The sequence below is a fragment of the Fonsecaea pedrosoi genome (genome assembly GCF_000835455.1).
Source record: "Fonsecaea pedrosoi CBS 271.37 unplaced genomic scaffold supercont1.7, whole genome shotgun sequence".
In the NCBI taxonomy this organism is placed as follows: domain Eukaryota; kingdom Fungi; phylum Ascomycota; class Eurotiomycetes; order Chaetothyriales; family Herpotrichiellaceae; genus Fonsecaea; species Fonsecaea pedrosoi.
Genome location: NW_013550609.1, coordinates 379,321 through 399,399, shown reverse-complemented (window position 1 = coordinate 399,399; position 20,079 = coordinate 379,321). Strand labels below are relative to the sequence as shown.

Sequence of the window (20,079 nt, the reverse complement as noted above, 5' to 3'; positions counted from 1 at the left end):
TTGGCACGCCTAATATCATACCTCGTACATCTTCGTCCCTGCGGTGTAGAAGCTCTCGACTGCAAACACCATCCATTCCTCCTATTATAATGAATTATTGATATCCAGATTATTCTTTGGTCACTCCATTACAAGCAGTCCAGAGGTGTTACCTATCTATCGGTACCGAGGACCCTGCCCACCAATCCTAGAGTCTCCAAAACCTTTGCCCACAGCACTGTTTCCTTGGATACTTCGCAACACCCTTCAACACCGAGATGAGCACCCTCTACCGAACCCTGACCGGTCAATCGCAAACGTCGGATCATTCCGTTGGTACACATGCACACCCGAGCTTGACTAGAACGACCACTGCAGACCCTCTAAACGGCACCCTGAATCATTTAAATCCTATCCAAGAACAAAGGCTCCAAGAGTTTAAGCAGCGCCTGCAAGAAGGGGGGTGGTGGAAGCCCGATGGTGTCAATGGCAAACCCAGCCATGATGATGCAACTCTACTGTACGATCCCATCTTGAGCTATATGCAAGCAACGCGTTGATTCCCCGCTAACTTGTACATTACAGTCGATACTTACGCGCCCGGAAGTTCGACGTCAAAGGTGCAATTGGGCAGTTTACCGACACGGAGCAATGGCTCAAAGAGCAACGGGTAGAAGAGCTTTATGACAACTTTGATATTGAGTCGTATGAGAAGGCTCGGCTGATGGTAAGCCAGCAAATCCAGTGGCAACACGCAGTAAGATTTGCGACAGCTATCTGACAGTTTTTCAAAATGACAGTATCCTCAATGGACTGGCCACCGGGACAGACGAGGCATCCCCATTTACGTGTTCTTGATCAAGGGCCTTGACAGCAAAAACGTACAGAGATACCAGAAAGACTCGCAAGCTTACAAGGACAGCCTTCCGAACCACAAGAATCTCTCCACACCCGCCAAACTGCTGCCCCTGTTCGCCCTATACCAGAATCTGCTCAACTTCGTCCTACCGCTCGTTTCTACCCTCGAGAGGCCGAATCCTGAAGTCCCTGTGACAAACTCTACAAATATTGTCGATATTTCGGGGGTGGGTTTGACGCAGTTCTGGAATTTAAAGGCCCATATGCAGGATGCCTCTGTCTTAGCAACAGCACATTACCCGGAAACCCTGGACAGGATTTTTGTGAGCAAACCCTCCACTTGGAGTTCCCGGGGTACAACGAGCTAACTGTGGCCAGATAATCGGCGCGCCCGGTTTCTTTCCAACAGTCTGGGGCTGGATCAAACGTTGGTTCGACCCCGTAACCGTCTCCAAAATCTTCATTCTCAGCAAAAATGACGTGAAACCTACCTTGGAAAAATTTATGGAAACCAAGGACTTCCCAAAGCGTTATGGCGGCGATCTCAACTGGGAATGGGGTGATCTACCCGATCTGGACGATGAAACCCGGGCCGCTTTGGAGAGAGATGGGAACAAAGGCTGGGTCACAGGGCCCTGCCTTTGGCTTGACGGGCAGAGAGTGCCCGTCGGATCTGACAAGGGCAAACTCAGGCGCCCAAGTCGGGACATTGAAAAGATGAAGCCTGTTGTCTACGCGGCGGACTACACTGAAAATCCCGTCCATCCGGACAAAAAAGTGTCTTCGAGCGAGAGGCCGCCCGTGCCCAATGGAACTGCCTTACCCCATCATGAAGCTGAACAAGCTTCAGCTGCAGCGGCTGGAGGAGCCACAGTTGCGAATATTATTGCGACCCAAACGAATTCGGAGCAGCAAGCACAAACTCCACACACAGAAGCACAATCGACAGCGCCGTCGAAGTCAGAACCGCTTCCTCATCCGCCATCCCAACCTGAACCTGGTCCTCTTCCTGCACACTCCATCGCCATGACGACCGCTATCGGGGCAAAACTTGCTCAAGAATCAATCTCAGCCCTTCCACCCACCGCCAATGGTCACATGAACGGCAACGCCACGGGTCACGGCGAGGGAAACCCCGAAGTGCTTGTGGCGAGCGACACGAGCAAAGGACTAGCGATCGAGGCCCAGAAACTGACGATTTCAGAGACAGGGGAGCGGAACGGGGAAAGCGAGCGGCCAGCTATGGAAAGATTCGTGACTGCGACGGAGGTATAAAACGACTCCAGCTTCAGCCTCGAATCCCTGTCAGGAGATGAGGAAGAGACCGCTTGGGTCTGTTCCCCCAAGCTCCACAATGCGACCACTCAATGCTATCTATCTAATTTGCTTTCACGATGTGCGACACGGAAGCTTACATGGAGGTGGGCGGATGATTTGGCATATTCGACTCCGCTACTGGCAGGCTTGTTACCATTTTGTTTTGGGAGCATCAAGACACCTTGCTTTGCATCTTTGGACGGCGCGGCGTGGGTCTCTTCTGCCTTTGTCGTTGCGGCTTAGACGTTCTGGAGCCTGGCAGTGCTACGGACTGGAGTTCAAACGCCGTGCGGAAAATACCCCAACAAACAGCATATATATAATGATAACTTCAGACGGACGGACATGACTGTGGGTGGTAGATATCATAATCTGTGCTTACAATTGTTGCTATCTATATTGGGCCCTTTATTGCGTACAGGAAGATAGCTGGAAGCCACTTTTGGTTTTAAAAGCGTAACTTCGACACACAAACCAGAGCATCCCATGTTCGCCATTGATCTTGTTCAACTCTCGGTATCCTGACACAATTGACTATGTTCCCGGTCGTCGAATTTTGGTTGTCTTTCAAGATCTTCCTCTCCTGCAGTTTCATCTGCTAGTGGATGAGTCCGATGTTGGTTCCCATCGGAATGGACAAATGGCGACATGGTGCTCGAGGCTTTCGTGTCGGTATCATGTCACTTTATGCGGCAATTCCGATGACCCCGCAAGCAGGTCGAGGACCCGCGTTGCCGGTCTTCTTGCTCTCTTCATTCCCGCCCTTGCCGAGGTCATCAGTACCCGCGTGGACAACGATGGTTCGCTATCAACCATGTTAGTTCCTGGTCAAATATAGTGTAGACATGAGAATATGACTAGCAAGGAGATGCTGAGAGGGGATCTTTGTTTTCGGAAATACGTACGCCGAGAACGCTGTGCTCGCCAATCAGTTTGACAAAGCTGTCGCTGACGCTGCCCTTGGCGTTGCCCTGAGCATCAGTCTTGATGTTGCCCAAGTCACCGACGTGTCGATCCTGATCGGTTGGGGCTCCGTGGGACTTTCCATGAGGGTTGTCTGAGAAGGAAATCTAGCATCAGTATCTCGCCCTTCCTTTTCTCTCTTTCTCTTGGAGCCTTCCGGTCCGATAGCGTTGGGGAGACGTACAGTGAGGACCAGCGCTGGTGCAGCCGTTGGTGTTGTCACCGAATTGGTGGACGTGCATGCCACGCTCGGCGTTGGGGTCGTGGCCCTGGATGTCCCAGGTGATGGTGGTGGGAGACGACTCGGAAGCCTGCTCGAAGGTCACCTGGCCGGTGATCTTGGAGTCTCCACGGATGACAGCAACTAAGGAGGAAAGGTGTCAGTGATGATGAGACTCGTGAAAGGGCGTAGATGAGATGAGCTGGGACGGCTTTGAGTCTCAACGCGGAGATGGAAGAGTGTTCTAGCCGGACTGATTCGATGCTGACAGAACAGGACTCAATGGGCGGGACAGCCCGTAGAGCCCAGGTACCGGTGTTTTGGAGAATGACTGACCTGCTTTGACCATTTCGGCGGTTTAGATAGTGATTGTGCGAGTATAGGTGACTGTTACAGAATGTACCAAGTGAAGCGAAGATGATGACGAGCTTGTTCAAGGAAGATGGAAACCGGAAGAGTTTTCACGAAAGGAGGAACCCCAAGGAAGTAATCAGAGCGTCGGTGGAGTTAAGAAGAACGAACCCTCCTACAAGCGGACATTTCAATGTACGATGAAGCAATTGAACCTGGAAATGAGGGGCTGGCATGATGCAAATCGCCATGCGCAGTGAGGGGCATCCGTGCCAAGATCTGCCAAGATTGCGCAATGGAGCAGAGTGCTTCCCTCTTTCGGCCGGAGCCGGATAAACTTTGCCGGTTCCGGAACCATCAACTAATCACATGCGAGTTCCGAGGAAATCTCAGGCTCCACCCATATACAAGTATACTGGCACGTACTTGGACAGCCTGGCACCACTGGGATCACTGGGACTTGGTATGGGCGATTGCATGGCTTCCAAATCTTGTGACATGTGGCACACACCCAAGATGTGTGTGGCATGATAATTTGTCGATCCATCGACATTAATACATCATTGTCGCTCATATCATCCAACAAAAACCACGACAGAAGCCTGTCTACCTAGTTGTATTCTCCCTTTATCGCAGAGGGCCTATCCCGTTAATAACTGAAGGTCATCTTGCATCACTGACTCCAAGCTCCTCACGCTCAATTACCTGTCTGCGAGTCGGATGCCCTTCATCAGCTGGGCTTGTTTGATGCTGATCCATCCTTCTTCGACCGTGCATCAATGCTCACAATAGCTTATCATCTCTCACGCACCCCGAAAGACGATCTCATATTCTTGAGTTTTATCTCGGCCTTGCTTACCTAACCGCGACAAATTATCCCGCCATGGCATCCGACGACAGGGAAAACCTCCCGAAATTCCTCCAGGCCATGGAGTCCATCTATGGGCCATTACCGGAAGCAACAGACCAGAATCTCTCCAAATGGACACCTCCGCCGGCGGCCGAGGGCCATCGAGGCCGCTATCTCTGGACCGACGGGTTCGCCGTCGTCAACTTCCTGACCCTGCATCAGCTCACCAACGAGGAGCGCTACCTCACCTTTGCGAAGAACCTCATCACCACCGTCCATAACATCTTGGGTTACACACGCAACGGCAAATCACGTCTGCCCGGCGCCACGGACGAGTATCCCCTCAAAGGAGGGCTCCGGATCGGCAAACACGACGAGTCCGGCGAGGACGGCGATGGCCAATACTTCCACTATCTCACCGTGTGGATGTTCGCCCTCAACCGCACGAGCGTGGTCAGCGGAGACAGGTGGTACAACGACCAAGCCATCATCATGGCACAGGCCATCCTCCCACACTTCATGTCCAACACCGAGTCGCACCGGCCGCGCATGTTCTGGAAACTCAGCACGGATCTCTCGCAGCCCCTCGTCCTGTCCGAGGGCAACCTCGACCCGCTCGACGGCTACGTCACGTACCAGCTCCTCCAGTCCACGAACCCTGACGACCCGGAGATCCTGAGCGACGAGGTCTCCCTGTTCAAGAGGATCGTAGACAAGAAACTCCGCGACTACACCTCGGCGGACACTCTGGACCTGGGCATGACGCTGTGGACCGCGCACTGGTGCACGCCCGAGGAGGAGTGGGCCACCCATCTGACCTCTCGCGCCATCGGCTGCGTCAAGCAGCTGCTGGAGAACGACTACTTTGACCAGCCGGTGGATCGACGCCTCGCGTTCCGCGAGTTCGGGACCGCGCTCGGGCTCAAGGCCGCCCTCTCCAGCGCGACCGATGAGGACGGTCTGTGCCGCGAAGACGAACTGGTCGACGCCGACATTCGCGAACTTCCCGACTTGATCTGCAGAACCTGGGAAGACACGGGCCTGGTCCCCGTGCCGACAAAGAAGTTGCAAGGCCGCATGGCCGAGCTGATGCCCATCACCGCGGTCATGTACGCGACTGCGCTGATTCCGGGGCTGATGTGTAAACAGTCGTGAACAGTGATTGGGGCCTTTGGAGGGAGTTGGGAGAAGATTGGATATCTTGGTTGGAGGGAAAGCCCTTAATAGTAATACATTCTCACCACTGACTACCGAGTACAGTTCTTTGTTTCACATATCCCGACTACCGACTATAATCAAACCAAGGAGTCAATTATTATCAACCCAGAAACGGCCAAAGTATCGAGACAGCTCCTCAGACGCCACAGGACCCAAGCATTACCCACCCTGCCTTTATACCAACGGCAAATACATATTGAAAACCAACACAGAAGCCAGTCTCTTACCCTTGCATTCCATCTACCACACCAGACTCCCTCACAATTGCATCGCCTTCACCACCCCATACCCGCCCAGGACAGAAACGGCAACTGGCACACAAATCTTGCTCATCCAGAGCTTCAACCCTAGACTGATCCTCCAACTGACCACCTTCTCCATCTTTCCCCGATCATTGGTCCTCGGGACGTCGATTTCGGGTTCCTTCTTGCCCAAGTACTCACACAGCGGCGCCCAGCCCATGGCGGGTTCCCAAAGAAGGACTTCCCTGCCTCTTTCCTGGCACAGCTTCACCACCCAGGCATTGTGTTTGTCGTACACCTCCTGACTCCAGAAATTGTCTGCGCCAAACTTCTCCCTACAGAATCGTTGCCATTCGATCTCGCATTGATAGTGCCAGTAATCCGGGATGCTCCAGAAGCAAGCCACTCGGTATTGCCAGCTCATGAACGGGGCGATGGTCGATTTCATGCTGGACTCCCAATCGGCAGCACCGCCCTTGCGGATGTTCAGTACCACTTTGGCCTCGGGGTACATCTCGATCAGGTCTTCGACGAACAGATGGCCAGGGAAGTCTGCTGTTGCCGCGCAGCCAGCGAAGAGCTTGTACAGGATGGCCCGACGTCTTTGCGTGTCCTTTTCGCGAAGGGCGTCGTAGAGGAGGCGCATGTTCATGGGAGAGGAGAGGCAGCGATTCATGTGCATTGTTGGTCCTACGTTGAGGAGCGATTTGTTCTCGAGCATTTCCTTGAGAGTGGTTGTTGCACAACGAGGAAGGCCGGCACCGATGACCTGCATGGGTCCGTTGAAGGTAGTAGGGATCTGGGGTTTGGGTACTGGAGGGGAAGCCATGGTGCCTGAGCCTCGTGGTGAAGCTGCCTCGATGTAGGTGGAGAGTAGGACGAAATGATATCGGTGAAAACGAGACGACGATGGGGTGAAGTTTCCGCTTCTGCTGTACAGCTCTTGAGCAACCTAAAATGCCTGAAGAAAGAACTGAGACGGCTGGGAGGACGCGATATTTATATCAACCACGCGGAAATCCAACTCACCTTCCATTCAGCGTCATGGAATGAAGGGTTTGAGACCGCTCATTTCTCCCTTTGGTCCCCTTGCAGCGCCACTACCACAAGTATCAGGGCACAGATGAGCGACGACGGACCTACTCTCCACTGGCCAGAGCCTTTGCAAGCCCCCCTCTCAACAAGGAGAAGGGAGATCGAGTGATGTAAGACAGACGAAAGGCTGCCTGATGCTGGCTCTTTTGCCCTCCTGGACGCCACCGTTAAGTGTGCTCAATAGAGTCCGACACCCGTTGGGGTCCAGCCAGTGTTTAGTGCCCCGTATCCATAAGGCGTTTAGTCGTTGGTGGACGAGTATGCGGATAGAAACAGGGCAGTGGACCTACTGGGGATCGGCAGAGAACCTTTCGACCTCATACCTGCTGCCACGAGGCTGCTGTCCACCGTGACATGCAGCGGCAGCGGCAGCGGCAGTCGGTGTTGCTCTAAACTCAATAATTGTGGGAGACCAATTCGTTCCCCGTTCGAATCTGCAGTATTCAAGCGAGATTGAACATTTGGCCATCTCGCCGTTTGAAGCTAGAGGCCAACCGTATCCCCATGGTCTTGCGGATATAAGAACAATGTGATTGACATAGCAAACATTTTCAGCTCACCACCAACACATGGTATGGATTGACTGGTACGGAAATGGCGGTCACTCTTTTGAGCGACCGGTGGTGGGCGCTCTGGAGACCTTCGTGGAACGGCATATCCTCACCCTTTCGGGCATGGCAAACTGGGGCAAATATGCTGGCAATATCCAACAGAAGAGAGATGCATGTGAGGCTGAAACATTTGACAGATTTTGACGGGACCACTCATTCAAGGGATACCAGGTTCATCTGGTCCAGGGACTGCTCGGCATGGCGTCCCGATCGAGAGGCGGAGGCTGATACTCTGCCACATTGCCAGTGGATTCACAGAAGTACGTAACGAGACATCGTCCTCGTGTGCTATAAGTCAGTCTCTGATCGTGAGTTCCTCGACATTGAATCAAGCTTTCCCCCTCTTCTCTAAGGACCTGGCATAGTCTAATATAAGATGCGATCTTGACATGGGCGCGACGGTAAGAGACTTTCGCTTCATGTGGAGCCTGACGGAAAGGCAGTGGAAGGGCTCGAGCCCAGTTGCTCAATCCTGGAAAGTCTCAGGCTCGCATGGGCCGGCGTACTGACTAGTAGGGCGGGAGGTTGGGGGACTGGTTCGAAGGATTTTGTCCGGGAACCCCAGCAAGGGGAAGTTAGGTCCGGAAGGTCAAGATGCAATTTGAGAAGATGCTTTGATAGGACCGAGTACCTATTCAGTAGTGGTCGTGGTAGTGGTAGAAGTACGAGCACCGAGTACCTAGTCACCAGTCAAGTTTGCAGTCAAGCGCAGGGGGAAGCGAAAGACCGACACTAGCGGGGATCGGATATCGGTGCTTGGCAAGGCCCCCGAGCCTTGGCATTTCCCCGTAGCGTCTTCTGTTATGCGAGTTTGGTAGAGGCTATGAGGACAAAGGCGACGGACGGAACACCTGAAATCTACTAATTTCCTGCTCTATCCATAGTACACCGGCAGGATAAGCCTCCCAGGGGACCCCCTTTGATCTTTGTGACGTACAATGCCGTCAAGCTATCCCTCTCGTCGAGGCAACCTATGGGCTGACGAACCAGGGAGAAAAGGGAGAAAGGAAGAAAGGACTGGGAAAAAGTCATTCAGCATTCAAGTGCCCATGCAGAGACCATGCACTGCCCACGTTCTAGTCCGCTACTCTGTCGTTCCTGGCGTTGACCTGGCCCTCTTGCCGTGGTTCGCCTCAAACCCGTCCCATTCGCCCTCGGAAGTTGTGGAGATCCAACACCAACCAATTGTTCCATCCCTGGTCCCAATCCGTCCAAACTGCCAGCATTCTTCGCGCCGGTTCCAGTTGTATGCAACGTGGTGGTCCATGACCGTCGCTCAAGTTCTGCCCAACGCCGTTTCCAGCCAAAACATGACCCCCCGAATTTATTTCAGCAGCCTTCCAAACATACCAAAAGATTTGACCACCACGTTGACCACTAGTGCGACTGTTGCCAGAACCACATAAATCTGGCCGATTTCCATCCAGTGATTGAGTGTCATTTCGGTCTCGATGAAGCCCTCTTCGGACACTCCGTGCTTAGCATCGGCAGATTCCGCGTCCGAGGGGAAACGTCCGGTGTTGTACCATTGCTCCAGCATCTCGTCCTTCTCTCGCCAGCGTTCGATCAGCCAAAGCTCAAACTCCTTGGCGTCTGACAGAGGGATGGACGACATTGCGAACCGACGCCAATACATGTTGACGCTCTTCGGCGGTCGGCCCTGCAGATACGTCGATCGGATCGTGAAGATATCTGGGGCGAACCCTCCCTTGCTGCGGCCGGGTCAGCTTTTCTACCGTGACAAAAAAGGGGACAGTCATGCACTGACGGTGTGCCCTCGTAGGCAATGGTACAGTCGTAGACCCAATCGACAGTGCCCTGCAATTCCTGGAGACAGAACAACAGACCAGTGCTCCGTGGCAGAAGCTGGTGCCTCATGTCAGGTATACCTTGTTTTGCAGCCCACTTGGCACTTCCCTGCTTCATATTTTGAGAGAGATTGGTGCCCTCGGGGAAAATCAGCAGCCACATGGGGTCCAGTCCATCTGAGCCAGACATGGGACCGCTATGTCGGGTCTTGAGCTTCTCCAGCCGATGCTTCAAGCGAGGCTTATCCGAAATCCATTTGCGTGCCATGAAAATGAATCCATAAAACATCATGCCAGGACCTAAGACCGGTACGTACTTCAATGACTCTTTAAGAATGATGAAGATGTGGCCATGCATCCTACTAGTGTAGGCAATCCACCAGAGGTACAACCACTCGGTGTACACTTGATGATTGGCGATGTATACCAGCCGTTCAGGAAACGCCGTCTCGAGCCTGCCCGCCGATGTTTTCCGGAACTGTCCTCGTAGATCCTTGTCCCAACTCACGCGCACCTTCGTAGGGGAGAACCACCGAGTCCCTGCGATTCCCATGATAGCAAACGATTGCTTGGTCAACGCCATGTATGCATAATAATAATCTTTGTTTAGCCAATATAGTGGTGCCCCGAGGAATTGGGTGACATTGATACAGACTGCGCCGCAATTGAACCAGGTAAGTAGTAGAAGTGCACGAAGGATCTGGCTCAGGACATTGTATTTGACTTCGCCTGCTGGATGCGGTATCTTGCCGCCATGCCTGCTGCTATCACCTAGACCATCGCTTGAGTCGGCCGTGTGTGAGGACTGAGGGATGCGCTTTCGGAGGGAATGGTCTTCGGTCGCCATGGTTCGCCTGTGAGCAGGTAACGGAGAAACGTCAAGTCTGTGTTACAACGATAATGCAATGACTGTCATGGACGGGTTTCGTCAGCACTAGGCAAAGCGAATGTGAACAATAGACAACAGAAACGCCATCGACACTAGACGATGGGCGGTGATAGATAGATCCAAGAATGACCTTCAGGAAAGGTGGGATGCATAGAGCGGACAATCAAGGAGTCGGAAGGTGGAAATTGTGAGAGTTTGTGAATTTTGTGTCCAACAACAATTCATCCAACAGGCAGACGTGTTATTGGTGCCGATGCCTCTGTACCTAGTTGGTTACCGATACGAGTATGTACTGTAAGTCTGGAATAGGCCGGGAGTGAAGGTGAGGTTGGTGGACTGCGGCAACTCCCAGCGATGTGACTAACCGTACCTCGTATAGAGGTATCGCGTAGGCACCCACAGGATTTCTGATAGGCGGGACAGGGTGTACGTGGGTAGCCTTTTTAGAGGTATCCAAGGTGCAGGAACACCCCCAAGCCCCCTAACGCCTAGACATTTCCGCCTATTTCCGGGGCGACTAAGCAGGGACCGGCTTGTCACGTGAGGGGTCAGATTATCACGTGCTTGGAATCGACGACCACATCACCAACACCAATTACCGAAACCCTCATCATCAGGTGCTCTCTCCTTCGCGCATGGTTTCATTCTTTATCGTCGAAGCTTCGTCTGTCTGACAGGTGACAATATCTAGAATGACTGGGAAGGCCAGATAAATTCAGTTTGCTCTTTTCCTTTGACTCCTCATGGATATTCCTCCATCTGTCGCCGACAACGATAACGATCTATGGCTGGATCTGACGATCTAACCTTCTCTTTCAACGCACTCTCCGACTCGCATCAGGTCACAAATAGGCTCCATTATGGCGACAATATCTTCTGTCAGAAGCCGTCGTGGCCTCGCCACCACTGGACGTCTTCTGGGCCGAATAAGGAACGCCACCATGTCGCATCTCAGTAAACCATCGCAATTGAAGACGGCCTCGAACCCTCTCCCGCCATCTTCAGAGCGCGCCCGCGCCTCCTACTCAACGTCTTCGCAAGCAACCAGTCACTCCTTGAATGATCTTCCGTCCAAGAGAACATTTCGTCTCAGGGACACCCCAGCAAAGGAACTTCTTTGTCTCGAATGGTCCAAACCACCCCGGAATTTTTTGCTGATAAAAAAGGACTGTTCAGACGCAACGACGGACGCTCTTCTGGACTTTACCAGACACGTTTCGTCGACGTATCCAGATGTGAATATCGTGGTCGAGCCCAGGGTCTCGGCGGGAATTGGGGAAGAGCGTCTTGGACGGCACTTTACTCTGCCTGAAAAAAACCATTCACACTTGCAGTATCAGGACAAAGTCGACCTTGTTGTCACCTTCGGCGGCGATGGAACCATCTTGCACGCGGCATCACTGTTCGCCACCTCTTCCCACGTGCCACCTATCCTGTCATTCAGCATGGGTACTCTCGGGTTTTTGAGTGAGTGGAAATTTTCCGAATACAAACGGGCCATCCGCGAAGTATATATGTCGGGTGCTGCCTCTGAGCGACATGCCGTCATTGAACGCGAAGCTTCAAACGACTTGGACGGCCCAAATGATTACACTGGCTGGTCGTCTGTCCGTGGCAAATCCATGGGGCCTGGAAGAGGCGCAAGAGTTTTGGTCCGACAACGTCTGAAGATTGGCGTCTTCGATGCAAATGGGAACCGACTCAGCAGTAATGGGGGTTTCTCCGACGACATGTATGCTATGAACGAAGTTATCATACACCGAGGTCGAGACCCCCATCTTGCCATCGTCAATGTTTATGTGGGCGGTAGATTCCTCACCGAAGCAGTCGCCGACGGGATGATTGTTTCCACACCAACTGGGAGCACAGCATACAGCCTCAGCAGCGGCGGGAGCATCGTTCATCCCCTAGTTCCATCCTTGTTGTTGACGCCAATCTGTCCGCGGAGTTTGAGTTTTCGCCCCCTTGTTCTGCCATCCACTACCCCCATAACCTTGAAGTTGAGCGATAAGAACAGAGGTCGGGAGGTTGATGTCAGTATCGACGGCATAGGCCGCACACAAGGCATCGGTGTGGGTACAGAGGTTCGAGTCTCTGCGGAAGAGATCACAACCGACAGAGGGACCTTCACTGGCGGCATTCCCTGCATAATGAGGACAATCAGCGCTGGTGCCGATGGAGATGATGGCTGGGTGGGCGGCTTGAACGGCCTTCTGAAGTTCAACTATCCATTTGGTGAAGAGAAGTGAACACCACAGCTAGCAGCACTGCGTCGGTGATTCTACCACGTGGATTAGCGAGTAGTCCTGTCACTCAGCTTCATGATAGCATCGCTGCCTCTGGCGGAATCCGGGACACATACCACAAAGCCCCATTCGATGGCGCAACGGTCGCCCAGCTAGTCCCCGCTCCACAATGCATCAGCTTTCGGACCGTGAAGACCCCAAACCTCGAAATTTGCGCTGAGACACGGGCGAGCGAAGCCAATGCGAGCGAAAGAAAGAAAGAGAATGTGAAGAATTGCAACCAGTCATGCAGCAGAACCAGACTGCACCCAGCACTATCCATGGCTTTGTCCACAGCAGCGTCGGAGCAACAGAGGTGTACAATGACAAACCAACGATAGCTTAACAGTTCGAGCTTGCACTTCACCAGGACTTCCTTTGAAGCGATTGTCATGCCACTAGATCCCCAGCTCGGCCGATGTTACAGTCAATAGTCCTTTGCGACCGAACTTGTCGCAGCGAGTTCACACGGGATGGCGATATGAGCAGACTGCACACCTTCCACAAAGTTCAAACTACGCCGAGAAGTATATGATATATGATAACGAGAGCCTTCGTCGCTTTGAGGCTTGTCGTCAGCCAAAGATAACAGGGCGCCAAAGGCAGTAGGTGGATTGCCTATTCTCGCGTCAATGAACGGGGTTGACACAATTGATGGACAATACCCTTGCTTGATGAGACCGTCATACAAGGCTGCCTTGTGTCTTAAGGATGCTAGGTCATGCTTTGGAAAGACAAAGAGGTAGAACAATGGCAAGAAAGAAGTGCAACCACACGCGGCACTGGAGACCAAATTAGGGAACGAAGAGTGAGACTGCGCACAATGGTCGACGAATGAATTTGGGACGCGAGGCTGCGGTCTGGTCTTCACGAGGACTCAGCCTTGTGAATTCTGTGAAGCAACCAAAAGTTGCGCACAACTGGCACAACAGAACTCTTCACAGTTTTGATTCTGGCAACACACATCAAAACAAGAAACTTTCAGGGATTCTTTCTATCGAACTGTCAAACTGCCTCAACTGCCTCAACCGCTAGGACTGCCTTTTCCTTGCTCTAGTACAGGCTTCGAATCTGAATCTCGACCCGTCTCTCTCTCGACAGTATCAGAAAACCAGCTTCACCTTTCATCCTCTACAACGGTGACAATCTAAGTCGCACAGTCATCTTGCCCTCGACTCTCAGCCCAGACTTATCTCATAGCTTTTGTCTCAGTGCCAGCAAAGGACTTCCGTTCATCTCAAGAACTACTGATCCTAGCCATCGATCCTCCCCTTTCAGACCACAGCCTGCAAGAGATCTCTGCCACTAGATTGTGCGTTCACAGCAGCCTCCGTCCTTCTCACACATACAAACTCTACCTCATCATCACGCCGGTTAAGTCTACCAAACCCAAATTACAGTTAGCAGCTACCTCAGTCTCTCTTTCACACCATCTGGAGAGTATTTGTCTCGACGACCGCGTCTCTGTCTGCACCTGAAACAAATCCAGAAAACTCAGAACTGGCAAAGTCTACAGAGCATTCTCAAGACAAGAGAAATAATAAGAGGTTAACGCTGTACCGTGCGTGATCCTGGTCTCTGTTCGTTGTCAACTACATCTGCCACATCGTTCGAGACTTGAAAGCGACAAAGAAAACATACGAACCTGTTCAGACACAAACAAAGATGGCTTCCTTGCTCGCTCAGTCCCAGCTGTCGAAGACTCTGATTCTCAATGCACCCGGTGTTGTCGATAACGGTCAAAGATCAATCCCTACCACCATGCCAAATCCCCCTCCGCAACAGCCTTTTCCAGCATACTCTCTTGGATATGACCCAACCACAGACGTCAGATACGTTTCACAGGCAATCCCACCACAGCCCGTTAATGGACAGCATTCACCTCACCCATTTCACATGCTCTCAGAGGACAATTTGCATCCAATCCTATTTCAGATGGAACCATACCCCAGTGTGTTGAACGGCGTCGACGCTCCTCTGCTTGTGAACCAAGCCACCGGCCAAGTCGAACAAGGCATCGGGGGAAAACGGTTGAGGTACTTCAGCCACTTGCCAAGGTGGATAGCGCCCAATGTATCCGGGATGCTAATGGAGTTGTGGCTTCGCCTTGACCCGCGAGTGGACATGAGCGATATCATGGCTCGTGTTTACCAGCTGGCTGGCACGAGGACGCCGCAAGGCAACACTTTTAACATGCGGCGCCTGCGGTTCCGAGAATACATCTGGGCTCCGCTATTCACCTCAAGCCGCCAGCATCCCACTGCGTGGGAAGTCGACTTGATTTCCAAGAGGACTCGTGAACAATTGTTGCTCAACACGTGCATGGTGGTGGACCTCCCGAACAACCGCCTTCTCAAGCCTGTCCTCGGCAACGACAAATCCATCCGTGGATTTGTCGACAGCGGTCTCCCAATTGACCACTTCTTGGGCGGTTATGTCGCGCCCGTACCCCTCCCATCCGACCACCAGATGTTGGTCCTCGAACTTCGCAAGCGGATGCAGACTCTGGCGCTGCGGCGCGGGCTCGGCAATGGTCCAGAGGACTATCGCCGAGTCCCGAAAGATCTGCATCCTGCTTGGTGGCACAAGGGGGTGGCGAGAGACACAATCATTTCGGACGTCGACAACAAGAGTCACGACGAATGGATTGCGGAGAAGCTGGGGGAATACCCCGGGTTGACAAGGCCTGGTGCCCAGCGCACGAGGGCGCGGAAGGGCGCTCATACGAGCGCCCTTCCGCCCCAAACCCGGCCTCGGCATCCTCTGCCTGCAACGGCTACATCGACCTCGGTGTCGAGCCAGCAGGCTCCGTCTCCACCCCCGTCACCGACGGACCCGCGTCTGGCAGGCACAGGGGTGGGTGCATTGGGAGTGGCGTCCGTTCCGCCGCTGCATTTCAGCAACGCCCAAGGTGGCACCTCCTACTATGTGGAGGCTGTTCACCGGCGTGAATATGCGGCGGCGGAGGCAGCCCGTGCTCAACTTTAACAAGTTGAGTACGAGGCTCGTCAGGGCGACCACCTCAGGTAAGGCGGTCTTGCCGGCGAGGGGGAGGAAGGTGAAGGGAGGAGGAGACAAGAGGGGGTGTGCAGGAGGGGTCGGAGCGCGAGTTGTCGTGTTATTTGAGGGGAGGGGCCGCGGGAGGGGGGAGCGATGTATGAGTATATGACCGGGGCTGGAGGAGGGAGACGAGGGAGCCCATCCCTACCGATCTTGGGAACTTGGGCAATGTTTCAATAGAATGGATTCTTTTTTCCACAAACTTTCTGTCTTTAATTCCGCACAAGTCCTATCGTTTCAACACAGCGCTGGCTAAGGGCTGATAAAAGACGAGCACATGGAAATGCGTTGGATCGTAACCTGGTGGGGGTGGGAGACAGGTCCCATTCCCCGACAACAGCGATGCAGTTTGTCCGAAAACTCACCAGCCCACTCATTCGTTCCCTTTGTCCTCGTTCCCTTTTGTGCCGAGTACATATATAGTACAATACCCCAGTGTTCAGCTGGTGGTGGTGGTGCTGCTGTCCGTGGATGCCGCGTCCTATGCCAAGAAAATCCCTGAAAAGATGCAGCCTTGTCTCCCGTGTCACGTGGTCTTTCACTCCCCCCCCCCCTTTCTCGCCTACCATGTTGCGAGTAAAACCGGCGTGAAGGGGGAGGGCAATAGCGTATGTATTCTGCCCTGGTAAGAAGTTAGATGCTGTAGATATATGTGAGACTGACCGATCAGGCCATATGTGGCAGTCGAATGCTACCTCCGGGTCACAAGGTGGTCTTGGAAGGAGAGGGAGAGAGATCAAGTATTTTGCAAAGAACTGCCATTTGGTTCTGGGACTTGACACCAGAGACACAGAGACATCACGCCATGCCCAACGCTGGAGAAGGAGAAGGCTCCCACGTGCCCTCTAACGGCAGCCAACGAAAGACCATGTGAAATCAGGAGATGGTGAAGCGGGCACACCAATCATGCCTCTTAGGCCTGGTTCCGTCGTTTGGGCCGCCAGACATGGAGCATTCGGACCAGGTGTGGTGCTGCTGCCGCCGACGTCAGTCACAACCGATGTTTCTGTCCACCACAGACGACAGGTCTGCCCCGTGTAGTGATGCCATGGGAGGGCTTGTGCCCAACAACCAGTGAGCTCAGTGGTAGGCTGCGCAATCGCTCTGAACAGAGAGAGATGCCTGTCAATATATCAGGGCAGGCCGCCAGGCCTCCATATCCAAGGACAGAACGTATGAATGCAATGTCGTTTTTGGGGGGGGGGGGGGCGGGGGGGCAGATACATCAAACCACGAATAAGGCCTTTGAGACTCAGAGCATTGTGCAATGGCAGGACAATGGGTATTGGCGTGAGGGTCGCTCTGCGGCTAATCATCTCGTTCGTCAGTATCAGAGAAGAAGGGTAGAGGTTTCAGCATCGTGTCGAGGAAACAAATTGCAATCTAAACGGGTTCTCCATCGGTCACCCACTCCTGAGAAGCAATGAAACCAAGTCGTTGTCCAAAATATTCAATCAAACCATACATTTCATCGTCAAATAACTTCCAAAACACATGCACATCGTGATATCAATCCACAGCTTTAGTTTCTCAACTGCTGCTAGGTCAGACTAGTTGAGAAATATCAGCTCTCCGTCGTTGTTGCTTATGCGCTCGTCCAGGTGAATCCAGTCCCTGTTCCATCTGCCGTCCCCGGTACCCAGTTCAGCCTCCAGAACTCTGCCGTTCTCAATCAACCTGACATTTCGTGCGCTGGCCCCGAAGTTGCCTCCTCGATACCACGCAAAATGACCATGTGAATTGGTCAGGCAGTCGTTCAGCGAGATGGAGGACAGCTTGTGCTCGCCATGGACGTTGGTGCAGGAGGCGATGAGGTCGTAGTCCCTGTCCAGCGTGATGCTGTTCGAAGAAGAAGAGAAGTTGCCATGCATTGGCGCTGCTGACCTTTGGCCTTGCTGATGTTTTGAATGTTGGTTCATCCCATACGCAGCAGTGCCCGCCACGCCAGCGGCAGCCACGCCGTATTTCTTCTTTTTCTTCTTCTCGTCGTCCGATGAACTGCTGCTCGAGGAGGACGAGCTAGACGACGAAGAGTCCCGACGGAGCCCTGCAGGGCGGTCGGCTTTGTTCTTCTTCTCCTTCTTGTGCTTTTTGAGGGCATCCTCCGCCAGAGAGCCAGCTATAGCACCTCCTACCGCCCCGAGGAACCCATGATTTACTTTATGGCCACCGTATGCACCCAGAGCACCCCCAGCTACAGCGCCCATGAGGCCGCGATCCTGAGAGACTGGAGCATTGGGGTCAAGCGGGGCGCCGTGTTGTGGAGGGTAAGCATCGCCCATGTGAGATTGTGGTGGGCCTGGCGGCGGCGTAAAAGTGTCATATTGACTTTGGTAAGGAGGTGGATGAGGTGAGTGGCCACGTTGAGCCTGGTCGCCATACCCGTAGTCAGGGGTTTGAGTGGGATAATTGGATTGATGATACGAATGTTCGGGTGGAGGGGAAGTATATTGGTTTGCGTGATCGGAATAATGGTCATTCGGGCCTTGGTAACCTCCGTGATGACCGTATGGCTGCTGGTAGTCTTGTGGCGGCGGAGACGCATAGTCATATGGTCTGTTCTGCTCGTAGCCTTGATTGTACGACTGGTCACCGTATCCATGAGGAGGCCCAGATGGAGATTGCCATTGCTGATAACCTTGGTCGCCAGCGTTATTGTAACCGTGCTGCTCAGGATACTGATTGTTGTTGTAGTTGGGATTATTGTAGTAGTAGTCCTGACTAGACATGGTGTTTAGAGCGGCAATCCTCCGGCGGCGGCAAGTCCTTTAATCTTTGATCTCTCAAGGTTGTAGGTGAGGTGAAAGTTGATCGAGGTCAAGCTGAAGCGCTGGGGGCGATTGAGGATTGGGACACTTATAGGCTTTCGGGAAGAAGCCGCGGGCCACACTAGCCGTTGAGATATGCACGAGGTACTAGTAAGAGCAGGCAGCCTTGTTCTGATGGCAGGATGGGTAATTAGCTGAAGCCGGTGGGTGGCCTGATCTGACGATGGATTGGAGACGCAGTTCGGTTAGAATAACGTTGTGGCTGGAGACGAGCGACACAGCCACCGAGGATGACAGGGATCTCGATTGTCATTGGCTGAGCTCGTCCTCACACCAGCCACACAGCCACACCAGGCACAATTTCGAGGAGGACGGACTATGATCAGGAAGAAGCTACTGCACTAGTATACACCACCATGAGGGAAATCTACGAGGAAATCAGGATGTCGTCGTACTCGTATATGGCATGAGCAAACTTCGTCATGAATGCGATTTCTCGAGAGGTCTCAGTTCACCTTGAGGACATTTTCATTGGGCGGAATGTCCGACATGCCTTCCCCCTTGCCTTGATGGACAGCGTCGTCTTCATCCTTTCGTGCGTTGGGGGCCACGTCCCCTACGTGCCCCAGTTTGGTTTCGACACGGACGCCTCCTTTTATCGTTTGCAAAACCACGCAGTATCTCTCACTCAGCTCGACAAGCTTGTCCACCTTGGACTTGTTCTCCTGGTCAACATCGAGCCGCACAATCAGCCTGATGGTTGTGAATCCAACCGGCACAGGATTGCCCTCAGGGTCCTTGATACCCATGGTGCCGCGAAAGTCTAGATCTCCTTCTGCTGTAATTGTTCCATTGTTGATAGGAATGCCTAGACTCGTAGCCACGGCGCGAACCGTGACACCAAAGCAAGCCACCAGTGATTCGAGCAGCATGTCTCCCGAGCACAATTCGCCCGAGGCATCAAATCCTTCCCCACCTGCAGCTCGATGTAGACCAGCCACTTTTCGCGCAGCGGTGCTCGACGAAAGGGAACATGTTAGGCTGGTTGAGGTAGGGTCAAGAGTGCCACTGGAGGACAAGGTAACGAGAGCGGAAGAAGGGTCGGATCGGTATTTGTCTTTCAAAGGCTTCTGCTTTGAGCGGAGAGTCTCGGCTGCTCTGGTTGCTGCATCGGCCATGGTGACAGAGGAAGCGAGCGGAGGGACGGATGCAGATAACGAACTCGACCTTTGAGGGTTGGAGAATTTGTTGTTCCGAAACAGCTTAACGAAGAGGTCAGTTTTCAGGGCTCAGGAGATGTGGTCTGAGCAGATGGCAATGTCAACAAAACCGAATCTCAGACTGCGGCGCTCGACCGAGCAAAATTGGACCACATCTAGTAATCTTTGCTCTGTTTACCCCTCATCCGACAATAGTGGAGGCGGCTGTACAGGTTCCATCAGGCCGTCAGAAGGGTGCGCCAATAGGGTAGTCTGCCATTGATAGAGCCCCAACCGCTTCATAACAGGCAGTAGGCAGTTCCGCGACTTGATATGGTCACATCGTGAATGAGTCAACATGATCTC

General features: G+C 53.1%; 9 protein-coding genes across 9 annotated transcripts; 4 read left to right on the top strand and 5 right to left on the bottom strand.

Moving 5' to 3' along the window:
• Nucleotides 1-257: 257 nt before the first annotated feature.
• Z517_10213 (uncharacterized protein) lies at nucleotides 258-2,112 on the top strand (the record flags this gene model as incomplete). Its single annotated transcript, XM_013423826.1, has 4 exons — nucleotides 258-499; nucleotides 565-706; nucleotides 780-1,160; nucleotides 1,216-2,112. 4 exons carry the CDS (start codon nucleotides 258-260, stop codon nucleotides 2,110-2,112), a joined length of 1,662 nt encoding a protein of 553 aa, XP_013279280.1.
• Nucleotides 2,113-2,839: 727 nt separating this feature from the next.
• On the bottom strand, nucleotides 2,840-3,686 carry Z517_10212 (superoxide dismutase [Cu-Zn]; the record flags this gene model as incomplete). The annotated part of the gene is made up of 4 exons (XM_013423825.1): nucleotides 2,840-2,959; nucleotides 3,060-3,211; nucleotides 3,302-3,481; nucleotides 3,674-3,686. The coding sequence occupies 4 exons, from the start codon at nucleotides 3,684-3,686 to the stop codon at nucleotides 2,840-2,842; spliced, it is 465 nt and encodes a 154-aa protein (XP_013279279.1).
• An 885-nt stretch (nucleotides 3,687-4,571) lies between these two features.
• On the top strand, nucleotides 4,572-5,693 carry Z517_10211 (uncharacterized protein; the record flags this gene model as incomplete). The annotated part of the gene is made up of 1 exon (XM_013423824.1): nucleotides 4,572-5,693. The coding sequence occupies one exon, from the start codon at nucleotides 4,572-4,574 to the stop codon at nucleotides 5,691-5,693; it is 1,122 nt and encodes a 373-aa protein (XP_013279278.1).
• Nucleotides 5,694-6,014: 321 nt separating this feature from the next.
• Nucleotides 6,015-6,827, bottom strand: Z517_10210 (uncharacterized protein; the record flags this gene model as incomplete). The annotated part of the gene is made up of 1 exon (XM_013423823.1): nucleotides 6,015-6,827. The coding sequence occupies one exon, from the start codon at nucleotides 6,825-6,827 to the stop codon at nucleotides 6,015-6,017; it is 813 nt and encodes a 270-aa protein (XP_013279277.1).
• A 2,201-nt stretch (nucleotides 6,828-9,028) lies between these two features.
• Z517_10209 (uncharacterized protein) lies at nucleotides 9,029-10,359 on the bottom strand (the record flags this gene model as incomplete). The annotated part of the gene is made up of 2 exons (XM_013423822.1): nucleotides 9,029-9,416; nucleotides 9,473-10,359. 2 exons carry the CDS (start codon nucleotides 10,357-10,359, stop codon nucleotides 9,029-9,031), a joined length of 1,275 nt encoding a protein of 424 aa, XP_013279276.1.
• Nucleotides 10,360-11,342: 983 nt separating this feature from the next.
• Z517_10208 (uncharacterized protein) lies at nucleotides 11,343-12,650 on the top strand (the record flags this gene model as incomplete). Its single annotated transcript, XM_013423821.1, has 1 exon — nucleotides 11,343-12,650. One exon carries the CDS (start codon nucleotides 11,343-11,345, stop codon nucleotides 12,648-12,650), a length of 1,308 nt encoding a protein of 435 aa, XP_013279275.1.
• Nucleotides 12,651-14,351: 1,701 nt separating this feature from the next.
• Z517_10207 (uncharacterized protein) lies at nucleotides 14,352-15,674 on the top strand (the record flags this gene model as incomplete). The annotated part of the gene is made up of 1 exon (XM_013423820.1): nucleotides 14,352-15,674. The coding sequence occupies one exon, from the start codon at nucleotides 14,352-14,354 to the stop codon at nucleotides 15,672-15,674; it is 1,323 nt and encodes a 440-aa protein (XP_013279274.1).
• A 1,622-nt stretch (nucleotides 15,675-17,296) lies between these two features.
• On the bottom strand, nucleotides 17,297-18,475 carry Z517_10206 (uncharacterized protein; the record flags this gene model as incomplete). The annotated part of the gene is made up of 1 exon (XM_013423819.1): nucleotides 17,297-18,475. One exon carries the CDS (start codon nucleotides 18,473-18,475, stop codon nucleotides 17,297-17,299), a length of 1,179 nt encoding a protein of 392 aa, XP_013279273.1.
• A 545-nt stretch (nucleotides 18,476-19,020) lies between these two features.
• On the bottom strand, nucleotides 19,021-19,692 carry Z517_10205 (uncharacterized protein; the record flags this gene model as incomplete). The annotated part of the gene is made up of 1 exon (XM_013423818.1): nucleotides 19,021-19,692. One exon carries the CDS (start codon nucleotides 19,690-19,692, stop codon nucleotides 19,021-19,023), a length of 672 nt encoding a protein of 223 aa, XP_013279272.1.
• Between the last annotated feature and the right edge of the window lie 387 nt (nucleotides 19,693-20,079).